This window comes from Muntiacus reevesi, chromosome 10 (assembly GCF_963930625.1).
Source record: "Muntiacus reevesi chromosome 10, mMunRee1.1, whole genome shotgun sequence".
NCBI classification, from domain to species: Eukaryota; Metazoa; Chordata; class Mammalia; order Artiodactyla; family Cervidae; genus Muntiacus; species Muntiacus reevesi.
In genome coordinates this window covers 2,367,951-2,385,962 of record NC_089258.1, presented here as the reverse complement: position 1 = coordinate 2,385,962, position 18,012 = coordinate 2,367,951, and the positions used below count along the sequence as shown (strand labels likewise).

Here is an 18,012-nt window from a genome sequence, read left to right as displayed (position 1 = left end):
TTTTTGACAGCTTTAAGCTTTTCCAAACAGGAACTCAAAAGAGGCTGGGTCGTCCCAGACACATGACCTCAAGCTGAGAGGAGAAGCCATGTTCAGGTTTGGTCAAGACTCTCAGTGCAAGACTTTTTCTCCAGTACAAGATTTGAATGGAGTCTTCATGCTGAGAGTTCATTGCAGTGCTCAGAATCGCTATTCAAATAAGGTTAATACAAATAATGCTATTTGCAGCAACAAGATGGATCAAGAAATTATCATACAAAGTGAAGTACATCAGAAAAAGACAAATACCATATGATATTGCTTATATGTAGAATCGAAAATATAACACAAATGAACACATATATGAAACAGATACAGACTCACAGACAGAGAGAACAGATTTATGCTTGCCAAGCAGGAAGGGTTGAGGGGGATGGATTGAGAGTTTAGGATTAGCAGATGTAAACTACTAGATAGAGGGTGGATAAACAACAAGGTCCTACTGTATGGCACAGGGGACTATTAATAGATTTGATATTCAGTAGTAAACCATAATGGGAAAGAATATGAAACAGAATATATAACTAATGTATAACTAAATCACTTTGCTATACATCAGAAACAAATTGTAAATCAACTATGCTTCATTAAAATATATAAAATATATTTTATTTACATATTTAATAGATTCATTATTATATCTATAAATACATTTAATAAAATATTTATTTAAAAAGTATACTTAATAAAACCTATAAATAAAATAAAATTTAAAAATAAGAATAATACAAAAAAGGTTTATGTATTACAACCAATTAACATTACCTCTCAAATCTCTTTTTAATCTATAGGTTCTTCTTTTTTCCCTTACAATTTGTGGAAGAATCTGAGTCATTTGTTCCATAGACTCAAGGCTTTGCTGATGGGACCCTCATGGGTTATCATACTATTCTTCTTGGTGTCTGTATTTCCCAAAATTGGTAGTCGGGGGTGAGTTGCCTACTAGACATACATGAAGAGAAGAAGGACTGGCAGCTGAGTGTAAGGTTGGGAGGTAGGAGAGAGGTCCTGGCTGCAATAATACATTGAGAATCATAGGCATGCAGAATTTAAGGCCATGATTCTGGTGAGATGGTGAGGGAATGAGAGCAGAGAGCCAAGAGAAATGCTCGAAGGCCACATATGGAGGGGAAAGGATATGAGAAGCAGATCAGCTGAATATAGGTCAGCATCTCTGGGGGCTTCCCCGGTGCCTTAGTGGTAAAGCATCTGCCTGCAATATGGGCGACCCGAGTTCAATCTTTGGGTCGGGAAGATTCCTTGGAGAAGGGAATGGCTACCCATTCCAGTATTCTTGCCCAGGAAACCCCAGACAGAGGAGCCTGGTGGGCTACGGTTCCTGGGGTGGCAAAGACTGGGACACAACTGAGCGTGAGCACAGCGTCTGTCCGCTTACATAGTTCAAAAGCAGGCTCTTGGTGATACCTTTAACTTCACAGGTGCACAAGAAGCTCTTACACACTGTCAATGGGCATGTGGACAGGTGCAAGCATTCTGGATGGGCTCTGCCAAAAGCCTTAAAGATTCATAGAATTTGACACTTTTAAAGTCAAAAAGCCATTTTTTTCCCACCACGCTTTGCAGCATGTGGGATCCTAGTTCCCCAACCAGGGATCAAACCTATGCCCTTGCATTAAAAGCTCAGTGTCTTAACCACCGGACCACCAGGGAAGTCCCGTTCCCCTTCCCTGCTCCTCCCCCCGCCCCCGCCCCAAAGCCATTTTTAATTTAAAAAAGATCCTAAGGAAATAAATAGGATATCAGAAACAATTTAACTATAAAATTATCACATTAAGATAGTGAAAAATTGGAAACACCAAAATTGTTCAGAAATCAGGGACTATTTGGGTGAAAAAGATGGAATGTAGCCATTAATGTTATGTTATATAGTGGAAGAGCTGTCTCTAAAATAATTCCTTTATTATCCTGCCCTGGGGAGAGGTGTGAGAGTCACGCTCAGTGTGGTCAGTCTTAGGTATTGTGTTTTCATCTGGAATATCCTATTTTGAGGGAATGGATCAGAGAGAACTTTGTATTGGCAGCATGACATGGTCACAGAAAGCTTTACCTTCAAATCTTGGGTCCTTAAGTCAACTTCTGTGAGTATGGTTGATCAGCACACATCAACTACCACTTTATAAAATGTCAGCCTGGATTACTGGGGCTAGAAAGGTGATGCTACATTTCCCCAAATCTCTTGCACTAGGATTCTGGATGTGAATTAGGTTTCACCGTTTGGGATTTGAAAAGCGGAAGTACAGGCCAGCTTCCTACTGCTCCGGCTGTTTGATTCTCCCCTTTCTTTCATTCGCCACATCTCCTCTATCAGCAGATCGAGATGAGTTTACCTTTGAAATAAGTGCCTATGATAGAACCCAACTCCTTCCCAATACCTCCACTAGTAACCCTGGTCCAAGCCACTGCCATCAGTTGCCTGGGTCAGGGTAATACCCTCCAAACTGGTGCCTCTGTTTCTACCCTTGCCTCAACCCACAGCTAATGTGAGCCTTTTGAAACCCAAGAGACACTTGTGACAGCTAACCATTTCCCTTAGAGCATGCGTGCTCAACCACTTCAGTCGTGTCCGACTCTCTCACCCCATGGATGTAAGATTATCCCGGCAAGAATACTGGAGTGAGTTGCCATTTTCTCCTCCAGGGGATCTTCCCAACCCAGGGATCGAACCCCCCTCTCCTGTGGCTCCCACACTGGCTGCTGGATCGTTCACCACTAGCGCCACACGGGAAGCCCCATTTCCCTCCGGATAAAGCCGACGTCCTTACGACGGCCTCAACGCCCTGCAGGACATGGGCCACCCACCCCACCTCTGATAGTGTCCCCTCATGGAGTCAGCTCCAGCCCGTCTCCACACTGATCCTGATTCTAACCGCCCCCTACTGATCTGCTAGTTCACGTCTTCAGATACCTTTTCATCAACGCCGACACTATTTGTGACACTACCAGTCAAGAGACTTACAGTTAAAAAAAAAAAAAAATTCCAAAGCATCCATCGCCGTCTAAATGTTATGTAACTTACTATCTCCCTCCCTCCAGGTAGAATGCAAATTCCACCCTGACAGAGGCCTCTCTGCCTTGTCACTGACCAGTCCTAAAACTGGCACTGTACCGAGCACACAGGCAGCACTCAGCACGTGTGGGGATTTTTCTTCAGCTTTTCCAGGGTGCAACCTTTAGCTCTGTGGTTCTCCAGGCAGTTGAGACTGTGGGCGTTTCCTGACCCCTGGATTGCAGTCACACAGGGTATTCTGGAACCCATAGCTCCATCCTGGCCCTTCGTCTTCCTGGTTTCAGCCACGGCTATAGCTCCCCTGGTGGACGAGTTCTGATTCCTGGAGATTCAACCTAGGGCTTATTCCTCCAGCTTCCCAATAGGTCTAAAAATATGCATTTTCCTATCTTAAACTTCTCTACTTAGGGTACCTAGAATGATTTCTATTTCTCTACTGAATCCTGAAAAGTATGCAAGATAAAACTATTAGGCCAATGATGATTAAAACTGCATTTTTTCCTGACCAATTGAGTCTTAAATGTGAATTAGCTAAATAGAAGGAAGTCCAACCTCTGTCTCAGCTTTCAGGGTGTTAGACCAGTGAGTGGTCCAATGGAAGGGGACAAAAGTGCTTCAGAAGAACCAAGTCAGCAGTTAGTCACACAGCGGGGCTCCTAGAGTTGGTAACCTGTCTCCATGTTTTCAGATGATGTCCTTGAGACCTAACCCCACCCCAGTTTCCACCCTCCATCAGTAGAACTGTGGCAGCTGAACCACAGTCCCAGAGCAGCTGTTAACATTGCATCTGTCACTATAGCTGTAGCCCGCTTCAGAGGGGAATGCCCCAAATGCGATGTATCCTACATGACGCAAGGCGATGGATGTCACTTTTTTCACTGTGACTAAGGCTTCTCAGGTGGCGCAGTGGTAAAGAATTTGCCTGCCAGCGCAGGAGATGCAGCGGACACAGGTTCAATCCCGGGTCAGGAAGAGCCCCTGAAGGAAACGGCAAGTCGCCCCAGCATTCTTGCCTGGAAAATTCTATGGACAGAGGAGCCTGCTGGGCTACAGTCCATGGTGTCACAAAGCCGGACATGACTGAGCATACACAGCACACACCTAAGAAATAAGCCTCTTTTCCTTTAAAGAGTAAACTGTGAATCAATTAGACCATATGTGTAGGTCTGGGAGAATTAAAGGGCATCGTCTCTGATATTTTCAGCTAGATCAGAAGTATCTGAAGTACAAGATACTTATTAACCAGGAAGGACTGTATTTGAGATGAAATCTGTAATAAAACAGCATGTTTATATATGTAACACACGATTTTGTAGTCTGAAAGAATATGCACTAAAATGCTAAAACTGGTTTAGAGTAAAAGATAACTGAACATTAAAAAAAAATTCTACCTAGATAGACACTTATGATTTAACAAGATACAGCATCTTTTGATGATGGTGTCACCTATCACGGACCGTCTATACCTACCTTTCCTGTTTCCTCCCTCCTAACAAAACCCGACCTCACAGGCAACAAGGTATCAGTGCTAAGGGACAATCGGGCCCACCCTTCCTTTTTTTGCCAGAGTCCAGCCAAGGAGGGGCATGTGGTCTGCTCTATCAGACACAGGGCCAAAGCTCTTTGGGCCTCTGAAGCATATTTCTCCCTGACATGAGCAGAATGAGAAAGTTCCTCTACTGCTATGCACTTTGCATCCTGCTTTGGCTCTGAACACTCTCATTTTAAGAAATGATGCTGAGTTGTTATAGCCACTTGAGAACGTCAAAGATGGAACAAACGCATCCTAGAAAGTCTTGATGCTTTGGCTGCCACCCGACCCTGTAACCGTCTTACCTCCAGACTGCTGGTTACACGAGGTAATTAAACGTCCCATTGCTTACATCACTGTCAGTCTAGTTTTCTGCTGCTTGTGCTGAGCACATACTGATAGCAGCACTCTTTTGTCTTGCATAAAAGAAAAACTGTGTCCATTGTAACTTAAAGGCAACTTTATTTTAAAAACTACTATTATCTCATTTTTTAGAAAATGAGTAAAACTGAGTTAGGGAAGTTAAGTAATTTTCCTCCAAAGTTATACTGGTGGAGTTATATTCAAACTCAATCCAGACTCTGAAGCCCACATTCTGTCTACTTACGTAGTTAAGAAATGAACAAGCCTACAGTTTACTGTCCGTGTCTTAACAAAATACATACACACAGATGCAGGTAGTAATAAATTTTCATCCATTTTCACTCATACATGAATCTGGTTTTGGGCTTTTTACCCCTGTTACTTGTATTTATTTGTCGGTACAAATGTAGGCTTTGGAGGCTTGTCCACAAAAGCAGATGTGTTCTGTCTTCTCCCCACACTCCTACTGTCCAACCTGTGTATCAGGAATATAAAACAGGCTGTGGGGACTCTGATTCAGGGTTGTAATGTTCAATCTCCAATATACTTGAAATGGCAAAACAGTGAGCTATAAGGTGATATATGCTCCTCAAGTTTTTGTGGCAGAATTAGAGAATTAAAGACTGTGAAACATCAAATGTCTACTGAGGCAGGGACTTAGCCCAGAAAAGCAGAAGTTTTTGAACCAAACAAACCCAGAGAGGGACCACCTCCTTGGTGGTCCCGCAGTTGACGCTCCATGCTTCCACTGAAGGGGGCATAGGCTGGATCTCTGGTCACAGACCTAAGATTCCCCCACGCCACACCATGCCCCCCGCCCCTCATGAAACCAAGAAAAAGGATTACAATGGAGACTTGCTGGCATTAGCTGTAGAAAAGGAGCAAACATTAAAGCTCAGAGAACAAAAAAAGCTGTTGGTTCATCAAACCTGTCTCAGACCAAATAGGACTTCCATGGCACACGTCTTTAAGACCCTTTTTGCTCAGCTGCCCTCTGCAGTGAGGAGAGAAACCAGAACAGTGCCATCTAGCAGAACTCAATGAGCTCTCACCTAAGAAGGGGCAATGTGGGGACTACATCGTCAATCCCGCCTCCTAGCTACTGATTAGGCGGCTTGAAGGGCTTAGTGAAAAGCCCAGCGGTGATGAATTTAAAAACAGGCTCAAGGAACAAAAAAAAAAGCCCAACAACAAAAAAATAAAAACAGGCTCAAGGAACAGAAGGGCTTCCCTGGTAGCTCAGACAGAAAATGAATCTGCCTGCAATGCTGACAGACCTGGGTTCAATCCCTGGGTTGAGAAGATCCCTTGGAGAAGGGAATGGCAACCCACTCCAGCATGCCTGCCAGGGGAGAATTCCATGGACAGAGGAGCCTGGGCTTTAGTCCATGGTGTCGCAAAGAGTCAGACACGACGGAGCAACTAACACAAGGAACAGAAGGGAGACTAAAGACAGGAGTATCCTTCCCAAAACTCTAGGGCCAGCTAAGTCAGGAGGGAGCATTTCTCATGGAGCCTGTGTGGTTCCCACCTGTTCCAGGGGCGCTTTGCTAAGCTCGAAGCAAAGGGAGCTGCAATGCCGTGTCTAATGACCACAGACACCGCAGCAGGCGGCCTTCCCCAACCTTCAGGGTGTCTCCATGACCCTGCTCTGCAGACAAGGAGTAAGGGACCACACACTGGATGGGTCAAGAGTGTGCTGAGCTGCTGAAAGGAACAAGACCACACAATGAACTACAAGGCCGGTGCAGCCAGGGAGAGCAGGATCCAAGCCAACGCCAGGACAGGACACAGAGTCTGGCCTCTCAAACTTAAAGCTTCTCAAGTGAGAGTTCATCTGTCAAGTGTTGATGAGGTCATTATTCAATCATCTCCACTTTCTTTTTCACCGGGGGTTGTTTTTCAGTATTTGAGTTGGTGGGGTGATCATTATCAATGAGCAGTCACAGGTTTCTTCTGAGAAAGTTTAAGTGGAGCTGGAAGAGGTGAGGGTGGGAGCAGTGAGTCCTAGGACCACCGTGACCCCGAAGGCACCTGTAGAACTGGGAGGAATCTTCGCTTCCCTCTCTTCTGATGACACCTATGACTAGGGACTCACAGCAATGAACAGGGAGGGCTTGCCTAAGATACCCAGGAGAAAATAGGGCACAGAGAGGCCCAGGCCCAAACCTTCAGAGCATCAGTCCAGAGGGATGGGACATGGAGTGAGAATGTGGGGAGAAGCAGTTCCATTCACCTTTTCTAAGAGATCCTTGGACTCTCTCTTTTGTTTGAAAACACTCAGGCGAAGGAAAACTAAACTAACATTTATTGAGCTCCTACAATGTATGTCCAGCCTTGTGCAAGGACATTTCATCGACAGTATTCCACAGCATCCTCACGCCAACCGTGTGAGGTAGGTATTGTCCTCGATTTGTCAGATGAGGACTCTGAGGCTCAGAAAGGTTAGGTAGTTTGTTCAGTCACACTATTAGTAATGGACAGAGCTGAGGTTGGGTCTCAGACTCCAGACATCTCTGATCTCTCTCAAGCGCTGCCTCTTGGGAGAAAGGAGGGAGCAATAGCGTCTCCTACCCTGAGAACCAAGACGTCCCCAGAGAAGGAGCCTGTCCTTGCCCAGACCGTCCCTTCTCCGCCTGGGGAGGGTGCAGTCCGCTGAAGAGCTAAGACATAAATATAAAAATAAATAGCAGGGACCAACCCCCTAGCAGTGAGGGTGTGCAGTTTCCTCACTGTGGGAAGGTCATCATGCCGTTCACAGCCGCCGTGGAAGGGAGTCACGTGTGGGCCCTGTGGGGAAAACTGGGACAATGGCTGGAGTGGGTGGGCTAAACAGGCCCCTTCTGGGTCGAACAGATTTGAGAACAAAACGTCTGGAGCAGGCAGCAGTCGTGGGCACAGTCACCACCGTCCTCCATCTGCTCACTTTACCGGTGTTTGTGATCCAGCAGGGATTCGAAGTTGGGAGAACAGACAAGTTTGTGCTTTATGTGTCCCAGGACTGTCATGTCGCCTGTCCTGCTGTCTCCAAGGCCCACGGACACCAGCTCCTGCCAATCAACAGAGATGGAGATGAAAGGCAAGACCACACATCCCACTGCTCAGTCCTATGACTTTAATGTGATGATCCCAAGAGCCCTTCCCCCATACTCAGCACCAAGTTGTCAACGTCCTGAACAGCCTCCACCCCGACCGGGCTCACTCTCACCTGCAGGAAAGAGCAAGTGGTCCCCATCGTTACATCCAGAGTCACCTTGCCGAGGAGGAGCTGCACCTTCCCTGACTTGCGGATGAGCAGCTTGCCGACCTGTCCCTCTGTCAGGTCAGCCAGGGTACAAGTGTTCTCTGCCAGTCTGGCTTCCTGTGAAGACAATCAGGGGATGGAAACTGGATGAGGAACTGTCTCCTCCATCCTTCAGGAACAAACCCTTTCCCAAAGGGAGGCATCAGCAGAAAAGGTTAGAATGAGCTCCCCAGACTTCCCTGGTGATCCAGTGGCTAAGACTCTGAACTCCCAATGCAGGGAACCCAGGTTCAATTCCTGGTCAGGGAACTAGACCCCACATGCCACAACTAACACCCTAACCCAGGGATTGAACCCGGGTCTCCTGAATTGCAGACAGATGATTTACCATCTGAGCCACCAAGGAAGCCCTTTAAAAAAACAATATTTAAAAAAAAAACGAAGCAAAGAATGAGCTTCCCAGAGAGGGCCTTTTCCTGGGGATGCCTGCCACTGGTCAATAAACAAAAACAAAAAAACCTAAACCACAGATAAATGGACAAAATATCAGTAACTGCTGAAACTAGGTGATGGTACATGAGAACTTATATTCTCTCGTTTGTATATGTTCAAAACAGTTCACTGTGAAAAATAAACACACACACAATTTGGGCTGAAGCGCAAAGCCCCATGCCCCTCGCGGGCAGCAAGAACGCATATTATTCTCAAATTTCATCACGGGCAACATCCCTCTGCTTCCCCCTCGAGGTGGCTATTTCCCCTCCATGTCCCGCGCATCTTCACAGCCCTCACTGGTGAGCGTACCCGGTCTTTCTCTTGCTTTATAACCACCATCTGCCCGTCCTCGCTCTGCACCTCCGTCTTGATGGGCTTGATGTCCTGAGTGGGTGGCTGGCCGGGGAGTGAGTCCGGCAGCTGCAGGAACAGCAGCTCTTCCTCCTGCGTGAGGCTCAGCTCCCTGAGCAGCTCCGCCACAGACACGTCCTTCGGGAGGCCTGGGATCTTCCTGGCTGCTCTGAGAGGAGCCTTCATCTTGGCCTCCTCATCCTCATCTCGGGGCTCCTCTTTTACTGCCCAAGACAACAGAACGTGAAGGTGATCAGAGGCTACCTCCAGTCACCTCACCACACCATCCCGTCCACCTGATCTGCTCCTGTCCCTCAGCCAGGGAGCTGGAGGGAAACTGTGCTTAGAAAGAGGGGCCCAATACTTGTGTGACTTATTTTAAAAGGGTGACCCAGTGATTACAAATCTACCTGCCAATGGCAGGGGACACAGATTTGAACCCTGGTCTGGGGAGGATCCTACATGCTGCAGAACAACAAGCCCATGTGCCACAACTACTGAGTCTGTGCCCTAGAGCCCAGGAGCCACAACTACTGAAGCCCGCACGCCCTAGAGCCTGTGCTTGGCAGTAAGAGAAGTCACTGCAACAAGAACTCCGCACACCACAACAAAGAGTAGCCCCCGCTTGGTGCAACTAGAGAAAGCTGGTGTGGAGCAATGAAGACCCAGCACAGCCAAAAATAAATAAACCTTAAAAAAAAAAGAACTAACTCATTCTTTAAAAAAAAAAAATTAAATAAATGAAAACAGGTAGCTGAGGCTGGGCCCACCAATCCCCATCAGGGGCTGGGAAGCAGGCAGGCAGGCTCGCTCCTGCGGAAACAGCTGGAGGAAAGGAGACGAGACCTTAACTGACCGAGTACTTTCACAGCAGGCATATCCACCTCCATATCCTCTTCCTTGGGGCCGGCCAGCCGTGGTTTAACATCTGCTTCCTCATTCTCTTCCTTAAAAAGCCAGCCCGAGTGAGCCAGCGGCAGTTGCACAGGCATATTTCGAGTGTCATTCCTAAGCCCAGGGTCATCGATGAACTGCCAAAGAAAAGTCGGGGGTCACACAGCAGGGCCAGCATACACACGTACCTGGAGGGCAGTCCACTTTGCCCAGTCACTCGGTCGTGTCCGACCATAGCCCTCCAGAGTCCTCTGTCCATGGGATTTTCCAGGCAACAATACTGGAGTGGGTTGCCATTTCCTCCTCCAGGGGATCTTCATGACCCAGGGATCGAACCTGTGTCTCTTGCATCTTCTGCACTGCAGGTGGATTCTTTTACACCTGAGCCACCTGGGGAGCCCACAGTCCACCTTAGCTCTTTTCCAATCAAAGATTCCTGCCGCTCACCAAACTTTCAGGACATTAGAGAGCTTCCCCCATCCTGGTTCCCTGGAAGTGCTTTTCATCACAAAAGCAGCCCCTTCCCCTGGTCTGCTGGTACCTACATCATCCTTCTCCAGCATGCGCAGGATCTGTTTTGTTTCTTCATCTGTCTCCCTCTTCTCCTTTTTGATGTTGATGATGTGAGAGGGCCCCACGTCTGACATATCCACGGTCTTATCCCAGTTCCCTGTGGAAAACCACCCACAGTTCACCAGGAGTGAGTGAGGAGCCAACAGCAAGGAAGGCTAAACTGGGAGCAAGCGGGGGATACCACCACCCTGGTCCTTCTCTTGGGCAGTCTGGACTGAAATCCACTGATTCCTTCCTCCCAGAGCCCTGGCAGCTTTGTACCCTTTTTCTTCATCATTTCGGCGGGGCCCTGCTCGAAGATGGAGTGGGACTGGATCACTTCTGGGCGCCCCCGGCCCCGTCCATGGCCCTCTCGCTGTCGGTCTCTGTCCCTTTCACGCTTCTCTTTCTTGACAGTTACTTCTTCCTTGGGCCTGGAAAAGCAAATGGTCAAAGGAAGCTACTGACATCACCTGCATCCGAGAACTGGTCTCACTCTCTCACACCACTCTGCTCCACCGGAGGGGAGTTTATGAGCCAACAACTATATCGTGAGAAGAACAGCACCCACCTGTGTGGGTGGTCTAGCACCTTTTTCACTTCCTTGATGAGGCAGAGTCCTTCAGTTTACTGTACTTTACCTTTTTGAAGAGTGTATACTAGAATTATAACACAAAAGGTGAATTACAGAGATTGCTCCCGAATGTGGATTTTTTTTTTTTTTTTTTTGGTATTGACTGAAAGCAGGAAGGTTGCAATGCAAAAGAATGTAAGGGAAAACCTGACCCCTCTTTGCCCAAACTATTGGCTCTCAACTCTGGCTATAAAACATAATCTCTCTCTGAAGTAAGTTAGACAGAAAAGGAGAAATATTGTATGACATCCCTTATATGTGGAATCTAAAAAGGAATTATACATATGAATTTACTTCAAAACAGAAAGAGACTCATAGACTTAGAAACAGAACTTGTGGCTGCTTGTACACACTGCTATATTTAAAATGTATAACCAACAAGGACCTGCTGTACAGCACACAGAACTCTGCTCAATGTTATGTGGAGGCCTGGATGGGAGGGGAGTTTGGGGGAGAATGGATACGTGTATATGTATGGCTGAGTCCCTTCACTGTTAAACTAAAACTATCATAACATTGTTAAATGGCTATACTCTAATAGAAAAAATTAAAAGTTAAAAAAAAAGATAATCACTGTTTCATTGCAAATAAGTTAAAAAAGTTTTAAGGATGAGTTCCCAGGCATAAGTATTTTTTTAAAGCTTGCACATTAGAATCACCTGGGAGCCAGGGTCGGCAATCACCACCAAAAAGAACTAAATCTACAAATTTAAACTTCTGAGCCACCTACTTAGTTATTTCCCCAAAGGTCCAAATTTAGAGCAAGTAAACAAAGGGGCAAGGCTTCCCAGGTGGCACTAGTGGTAAAGAACGCAGGAGACACAAGAGATGCAGGTTCGATCCCTGGGCTGGGAAGATCCCCTGGAGGAGGGAATGGCGACCCACTCCAGTATTCTTGCCTGGACAATCCCATGGACAGAGGAGCCTGGCGGGCCACAGTCCATAGGGTAGCAAAGAGTCGGACTCAAGTGAGCAACTGAGCACACACGCACAAACAAGGCGCGAGTATTCAGGAGGCCTAGCTACTTACTCTTCCTTGATCTTCCGACTGATGATATTTGGGGTGAAGGTTTTCTGAAAGTAAAATACAGGAGTCACTGATTCGGTAAATTCTGGTCCCAAAGTACAGAGGAAAAGAAAAACTTCCAAAGGGCATCTTCTATGGATGAAGACCAATATGGCTCTCTTCGGCACATTCCATACTGTTGTCAAATATCTACTGAAATGGACAGGTGCTTGAAAAGGAGGAATGTCATGCCAAGGGGATGGTGAAGGGGGCATCAAAAAACATTTAAATGGCAGCCTCAGTCTCTGCCTCTCGAAAGGACAGCCCTCACGACTCTAACAGCAGAGGAATTTACCTACTCTCACACTTCATCTTCAAATTGCTATGAAGACCAGATAGTATTATACAGAATGACCTCTACCAGCAAGGTTCAAATGGGAAAGACAGATCTGCCAGCACTCACAAACTGATGATTGGGTTAGGCTGCCACCAGAATTTACAAGGGAAACAGGTCTTCAAAAACTGGCTGTTTTATGCTCTGTCATCCTCCCCACTCTCTTTACACTCTACCCTTCATATCTACATTCACAAACATAATAGAAGACACAGAGGCTCTAATATCACACCTAAGACTCAATACTTTGGACCAGAAGTCTGCACATTGGGATCCAGGGCAAATTCAGAACGCTCTTAAACTGCAGGCAAAGTTTATGTCAGCGTGGCTATCACAGGTTTCTGAAAGGTATCCAAGACACACCAAAAGGAAATAAACCCTGCTCAAGTTGCTTCTGAGCTAACTAAGATTCTGTTCTTCAGCCATCTCTGAGAGCCATGTCAACATCTCAGACCCAGTATCTTGACTTGAAGGCAGGGCAAGCTCCCCAGAAATTGCAGGCGGAAGTCTGAAGACCAGATTCTCAAGGCCCAACACCACGCCTGGCGCACGGTAGGCCCTACAGCCAAACCCCCCGGTGCCTGGAATTCAGCGTAGTTGGGTTTCTGTAGAAAGGTGCCGTCGGGTACCTTCTTGACTCCCCCGAGGGTGAGGTCCCTGGAGCGGATGGAGGGAAGGCGGCCCGGGGTGAGGGGAGGTGCCGGCCTTCGCCCAATAAGCCCCCGCGCCCCAGAAAGGAGGGGTCGGGGCCCTCCCGGAGCGCTGGGCTCGCCCGCGGCGTTTCCTTCCGACATGATGCCTGGGAAAGAAGACGAAAAGGGGTAACGAAGTCACTCGAGGAGGAAGGACTCGCGGACCCTGAGCGGAACCCCACCCACGTGGCCTCCCGCCCCCCAGTCGGCGCGTCCCTCCCGCAGCGACTCAGCTCCTCCCCCTCCCACGTGGCGGGACTCCCCCGACCACCCCGGCCAGGGTCCTTGGCTCGCCTTCTCCCCAGGCTCCCGGCCAGGCAGGAGGCAAAGACGCACCCCTTCGCACCCAGGCTGTAGTTCCACACCACGCGGGTCCCGATTTCACCTCCGACGCGACGCGCAGCGTGTTCCGAGTCTCGGCGCCGGGCGGAAGTCTGCGTGGCAGGGCCCGGGCGCCGCCATCTTGTCGCGGGGCGGAAGTGAGGTAAGTGGGCGGGGCCGGGCCACAGTATTTATCCCGCGGCGTCTCGCTCCCCTCCGCCTTCTCTTCCCGGTTCTTCCCGGAGTCGGGAAAAGCTGGGTTGAGAGGGCGAAAAAAGAAGAGGGGAAGGGTCTAGAGGAAGGGTACGTTCGCGGGGTCTTGGCCCCGGGCATAAGGTGGGGGCGCCCAGCTCAGGTCTGGGGGCCGGGAGGCCGTCTGGACACAACGTGAGAGTTCGCCGCTGGGGAGCCTCGAGGTCGAGACTCGCCATGGGGCGGGGATGCGGGGCAGAGAGCGAGACCCCGACTCAGAGCCCTGGAGCTCTAGGCTGGGCCCCGCCGAGCCTCGATCGCCGGCTTGGTGATGACCTTGGAGTGGTCACTGCACCTCCGGGCTGCGTCCTCGCCCTCGTTTGGGGATCTCCATCGGACTCCTGGTGGGGTCCTGGGGTGGGGCTGTGGACATGGGGCCGTGAGCACAGCGCTGGAGCAGCTGAAGCGGTTGAAGCGGGTGCCTAATCGCACCTGCCCTAGGCTCGTGACTGTGGGTCCTTGTATACACGCTTGTTCCAGTCCTGGAACCTCAAAAACGAAGTTCGTTCTACTGGGAGGGACAGATTTAAAGAACTTTCGTCGTGACTCTGATGTTTGTAATTAAACATAAAAAATGCCTTTACTGTCGTTCCCTCCACTCCCAAACCATGTAACTTTAGAGATAGCTGGAGGGAAGGGAAACATTTGTTAGAATTTCACACAGACTAACTATTAAAACTTTTGCAATATCTTCCAGCCCCATCACAGAGATTTCATATTGTACCACAATTTTGAATCCTCCCTTTTCAAATAGCATTTCGTTGTGGCTACATCAAACAACTGCGTAATTCTTGGGTGGCTGTGCCATGATTTGCCTGTGTCGCTGTTTGGACACAAAATGGTTCCTTTATCCTGTTGAAAATACCGCTGTTTTGAACATCTGGTGCCTTTAAAGTACTTGAGTCTTTTGGGTTCTATTTCTAGGATGAATTTCCAGGCTTATGATAACTGGTCAAAAGAAGATGGACTTTAATTTTTTTTTTTTTTTTTTTACTTTGAAGTAACAGTAGATACATGAGTAGTTGTAAGAAATAGTGCAGAGGGACTACCCTGGTGACTCAGTAGCTAAGACTTGGGGCTCCCAAGACCGGAGGTCTGGGTTTGATCCCTGGTCAGGGAACTCTGTTTTACACGCCTCAACAAAGATGGAAGATTCCAAGTGTGGCAACTAACCCTTGGCACAGCCAAATAAATAAATAGGTTAGAAAAAAGCATGTGGAGATACCAAGTATGCTTTACTTAGTTTCCCCAATGGTACCATATTGTAAACTAGTATAGTATCACAACTGAAATCAACATTGACCATCACATACAAGACAAGTCCTTCACCACAAGGATCCCTCAAATGCCCTTCTACAGCCGCACTTCCCTCCTTCTCACCCCTCCCAGGTAGTTACTAATCTTTTCCCTATCTTTATGCTTTTGTTATTTCCAGAGTGGAGATCATTCAAAGATGGAAAACAGTGTGTGACTTCTTGGGATTCCCTTGTTCACTCAGCATAATTCCCTGGAGATGATCCAAGCTGTTGCATGTATCATGCATGTATATAACTAGTTCATTCCTTTATATTGCTGAATTTCCATGGTTTGTCTATCCTTCGAAGAACATCTGGGTTGTTTCCAGTTAGGGGCCATCATGAATAAAGCTGCTATGTACTTACATGTACAGGCTTTTAAATGTTTTTCTTTCTCTTGGGATAAATGCCCATGAGTGCAATTGTTGGGTTGAATGATAGTTGTATGCTTCATTTTATCGGAAACGGCCAAACTGTTTCCCCAGTGGCTATTCCCTTTTGAACATGCACTTTTTATGGTTGTTCATACATATTGCTGAATTACTTTGCAAAAGGATTGTGCTGATATGCATCACCAATAAAAATGTATACATGAATATATATCATATATGAGAATATACATAATGTTTTACCACATTGTTTTGAGTATTGGCTTTCAAAAATTTAACCTTTCTTTTAATTTAGTAATAATATTATAGTAAAATTTTGTTGTGTTGGTTTCTAAACCAGACTTTTTTCAACTTTTCTCCATATTGGTTTTATGGTAACTAAACCTAACCGAAGGAAAACACTTCCTGTCCCCTATAGAGCTACACACAATAGCTGTTAGCTTCTCACTGAGGCACTAGAACTGCTTTGATGTCATCCTCTGGGCATTGAGGTCCACCAGCTTTCTCGCAGCTCCTAGGTTTTTGTTTTGTTCTGTTTTTTGTTTTGTTTTGTTGTTTTACAGAGATACTTATTCACTATAGAAAGTCTGGAAAATGTTAAGAAGCACCCAAATGTATATAGATATGGATATAAGTGTGTGGGCTTCCCTTGTGGCTCAGTGATAAAGAATCTGCCCACAATGGAGGAGAGGCGGGAGACTCAGGCTCAGCCTGTGGGTTCAGAAGATCCCCTGGAGGAGGGCATGGCAACCCACTCCATTATTCTTGCCTGAAAGATCCCATGGTCAGAGGAGCCTGGCGGGCTACAGTCGATGGGGTTGTAAAGAGTCAGGCACAACAAGCGACTGGGCACAGCACATGGGTATATATGCATATGTACGCATAGAGAGACACGCACAATGGAATACTGCTCAGCCATACAAAAGAACGAAAACTTGCCATTTGCATACCATTTACCTGGATGGACTTGGAGGGTGTTATGCTAAGTGAAGTAAGTAAGACAGAGAAAGATACCGTATGCTATCACTTATATATGTAATCTAAACAATGCAAAAAACTTGTGAATGTAACAAAAAAGCAGACTCACAGATATTGAGAACAAACTAGTGGTTACCAGTGGGAAGAGAGAAGTGAGAAGGGGCAATATAGGAGGAGTGGATTAAGAGGTACAAACTGTTAGGTATAAATGTATAAAAGGAGCTACAAGTATATATTATACAACATGGAGAATATAGCCAATATTTTATAAATGCAAATGGAGTATAATAGCAACTCTACATCAAAAAAACAACTTGATTTAAAAACGGGCAGAACTAAACATTTTGCAAAAGAAGAAATGCACATGTTGAGCATGAAAAGATGCTCACTACTACTAATTATGAGAGAAAAACAAATCAAAACCGCGATGAGGCATCACTTCACACCTGTCAGAACGGTGATCATCTAAAGGTCTATAAATAACAAATGTTGGTGAGGATGTGGAGGAAAGGGAATCCTTGTACACTGTTGGTGGGAATGTAAATTGGTGCAGCCACTGTGGAAAATAGTATGGAGGTTTCTCAAAAAACTAAAAATAGAATTACCACATGACCCAGCAATTCCACTCCTGAGTATGTCTGAAGAGAACGAGAACACTGATTTGAAAAGATACATGCACCCCAATGTTCACAGCAGCATTATTTATAAATGCCAAGATGTAGAACCTAAGTGTCGTGAGAAACAACCTAAGATGGATGGATAAAGAAGATGTGGTACATATATATATACGTATACAATGGAATACTCAGTTCAGTCATGTCGCTCAGTCATGTCTGGCTCTTCGGGACCCCATGGACTGCAGCACGCCAGGCTTCCCTGTCCATCACCAACTCCCAGAGTTTACTCAAACTCATGTCCATCGAGTTGGTGATGACATCCAACCATCTCATCCTCTGTTGTCCCCTTCTCCTCTTGCCTTCAATCTTTCCCATCATCAGGGGCTTTTCAAATGAGTCAGCTCTTCACATCAGGTGGCCAAAGTATTGGAGTTTCAGCTTCAGCATCAGTCCTTCCAGTGAATATTCAGGATTGATTTCCTTTAGGATGGACTGGTTGGATCTCCTTGCAGTCCAAGGGACTCTCAAGAGTCTTCTCCAACACCACAGTTCAAAAGCATCAATTCTTCGGTACTCAGCTTTCTTTATGGTCCAACTCTCACATCTATACATGACTACTGGAATAACCATAGCCTCGACTAGACGAACCTTTGTTGGCAAAGTAATGTTTCTGCTTTTTAATATTCTGTCTATGTTGGTCATAACTTTCCTTCCAAGGAGTAAGCGTCTTTTAATTTCATGGCTGCAGTCACCATCTGCAGTGATTTTGGGGCCCCCCAAAATAAAGTCTGTCACTGTTTTCACTGTTTCTCCATCTATTTGCCATGAAGTGATGGGACTGGATGCCATGATCTTTGTTTTCTGAATGTTGAGCTTTAAGCCAACTTTTTCACTGTCCTCTTTCACTTTCATCAAGAGGCTCTTTAGTTCCTCTTCA

General features: G+C 46.6%; 1 protein-coding gene across 2 annotated transcripts; it reads right to left on the bottom strand.

Moving 5' to 3' along the window:
- Positions 1-7,251: 7,251 nt before the first annotated feature.
- POLR3D (RNA polymerase III subunit D) lies at positions 7,252-13,697 on the bottom strand. Of its 2 annotated transcripts, none has more exons than XM_065947157.1 (9): positions 13,560-13,697; positions 13,161-13,330; positions 12,162-12,205; positions 10,780-10,931; positions 10,491-10,615; positions 9,908-10,082; positions 9,010-9,275; positions 8,170-8,322; positions 7,252-8,011 (listed from the first exon to the last, which is right to left on the bottom strand). In XM_065947157.1, exons 2-9 carry the CDS (start codon positions 13,323-13,325, stop codon positions 7,889-7,891), a joined length of 1,203 nt encoding a protein of 400 aa, XP_065803229.1. In that variant the 5' UTR covers positions 13,326-13,330; positions 13,560-13,697; the 3' UTR covers positions 7,252-7,888. The 2 variants fall into 2 exon arrangements, with proteins under 2 accessions (XP_065803229.1, XP_065803230.1); XM_065947158.1 differs by having other exon boundaries at positions 9,010-9,269.
- Between the last annotated feature and the right edge of the window lie 4,315 nt (positions 13,698-18,012).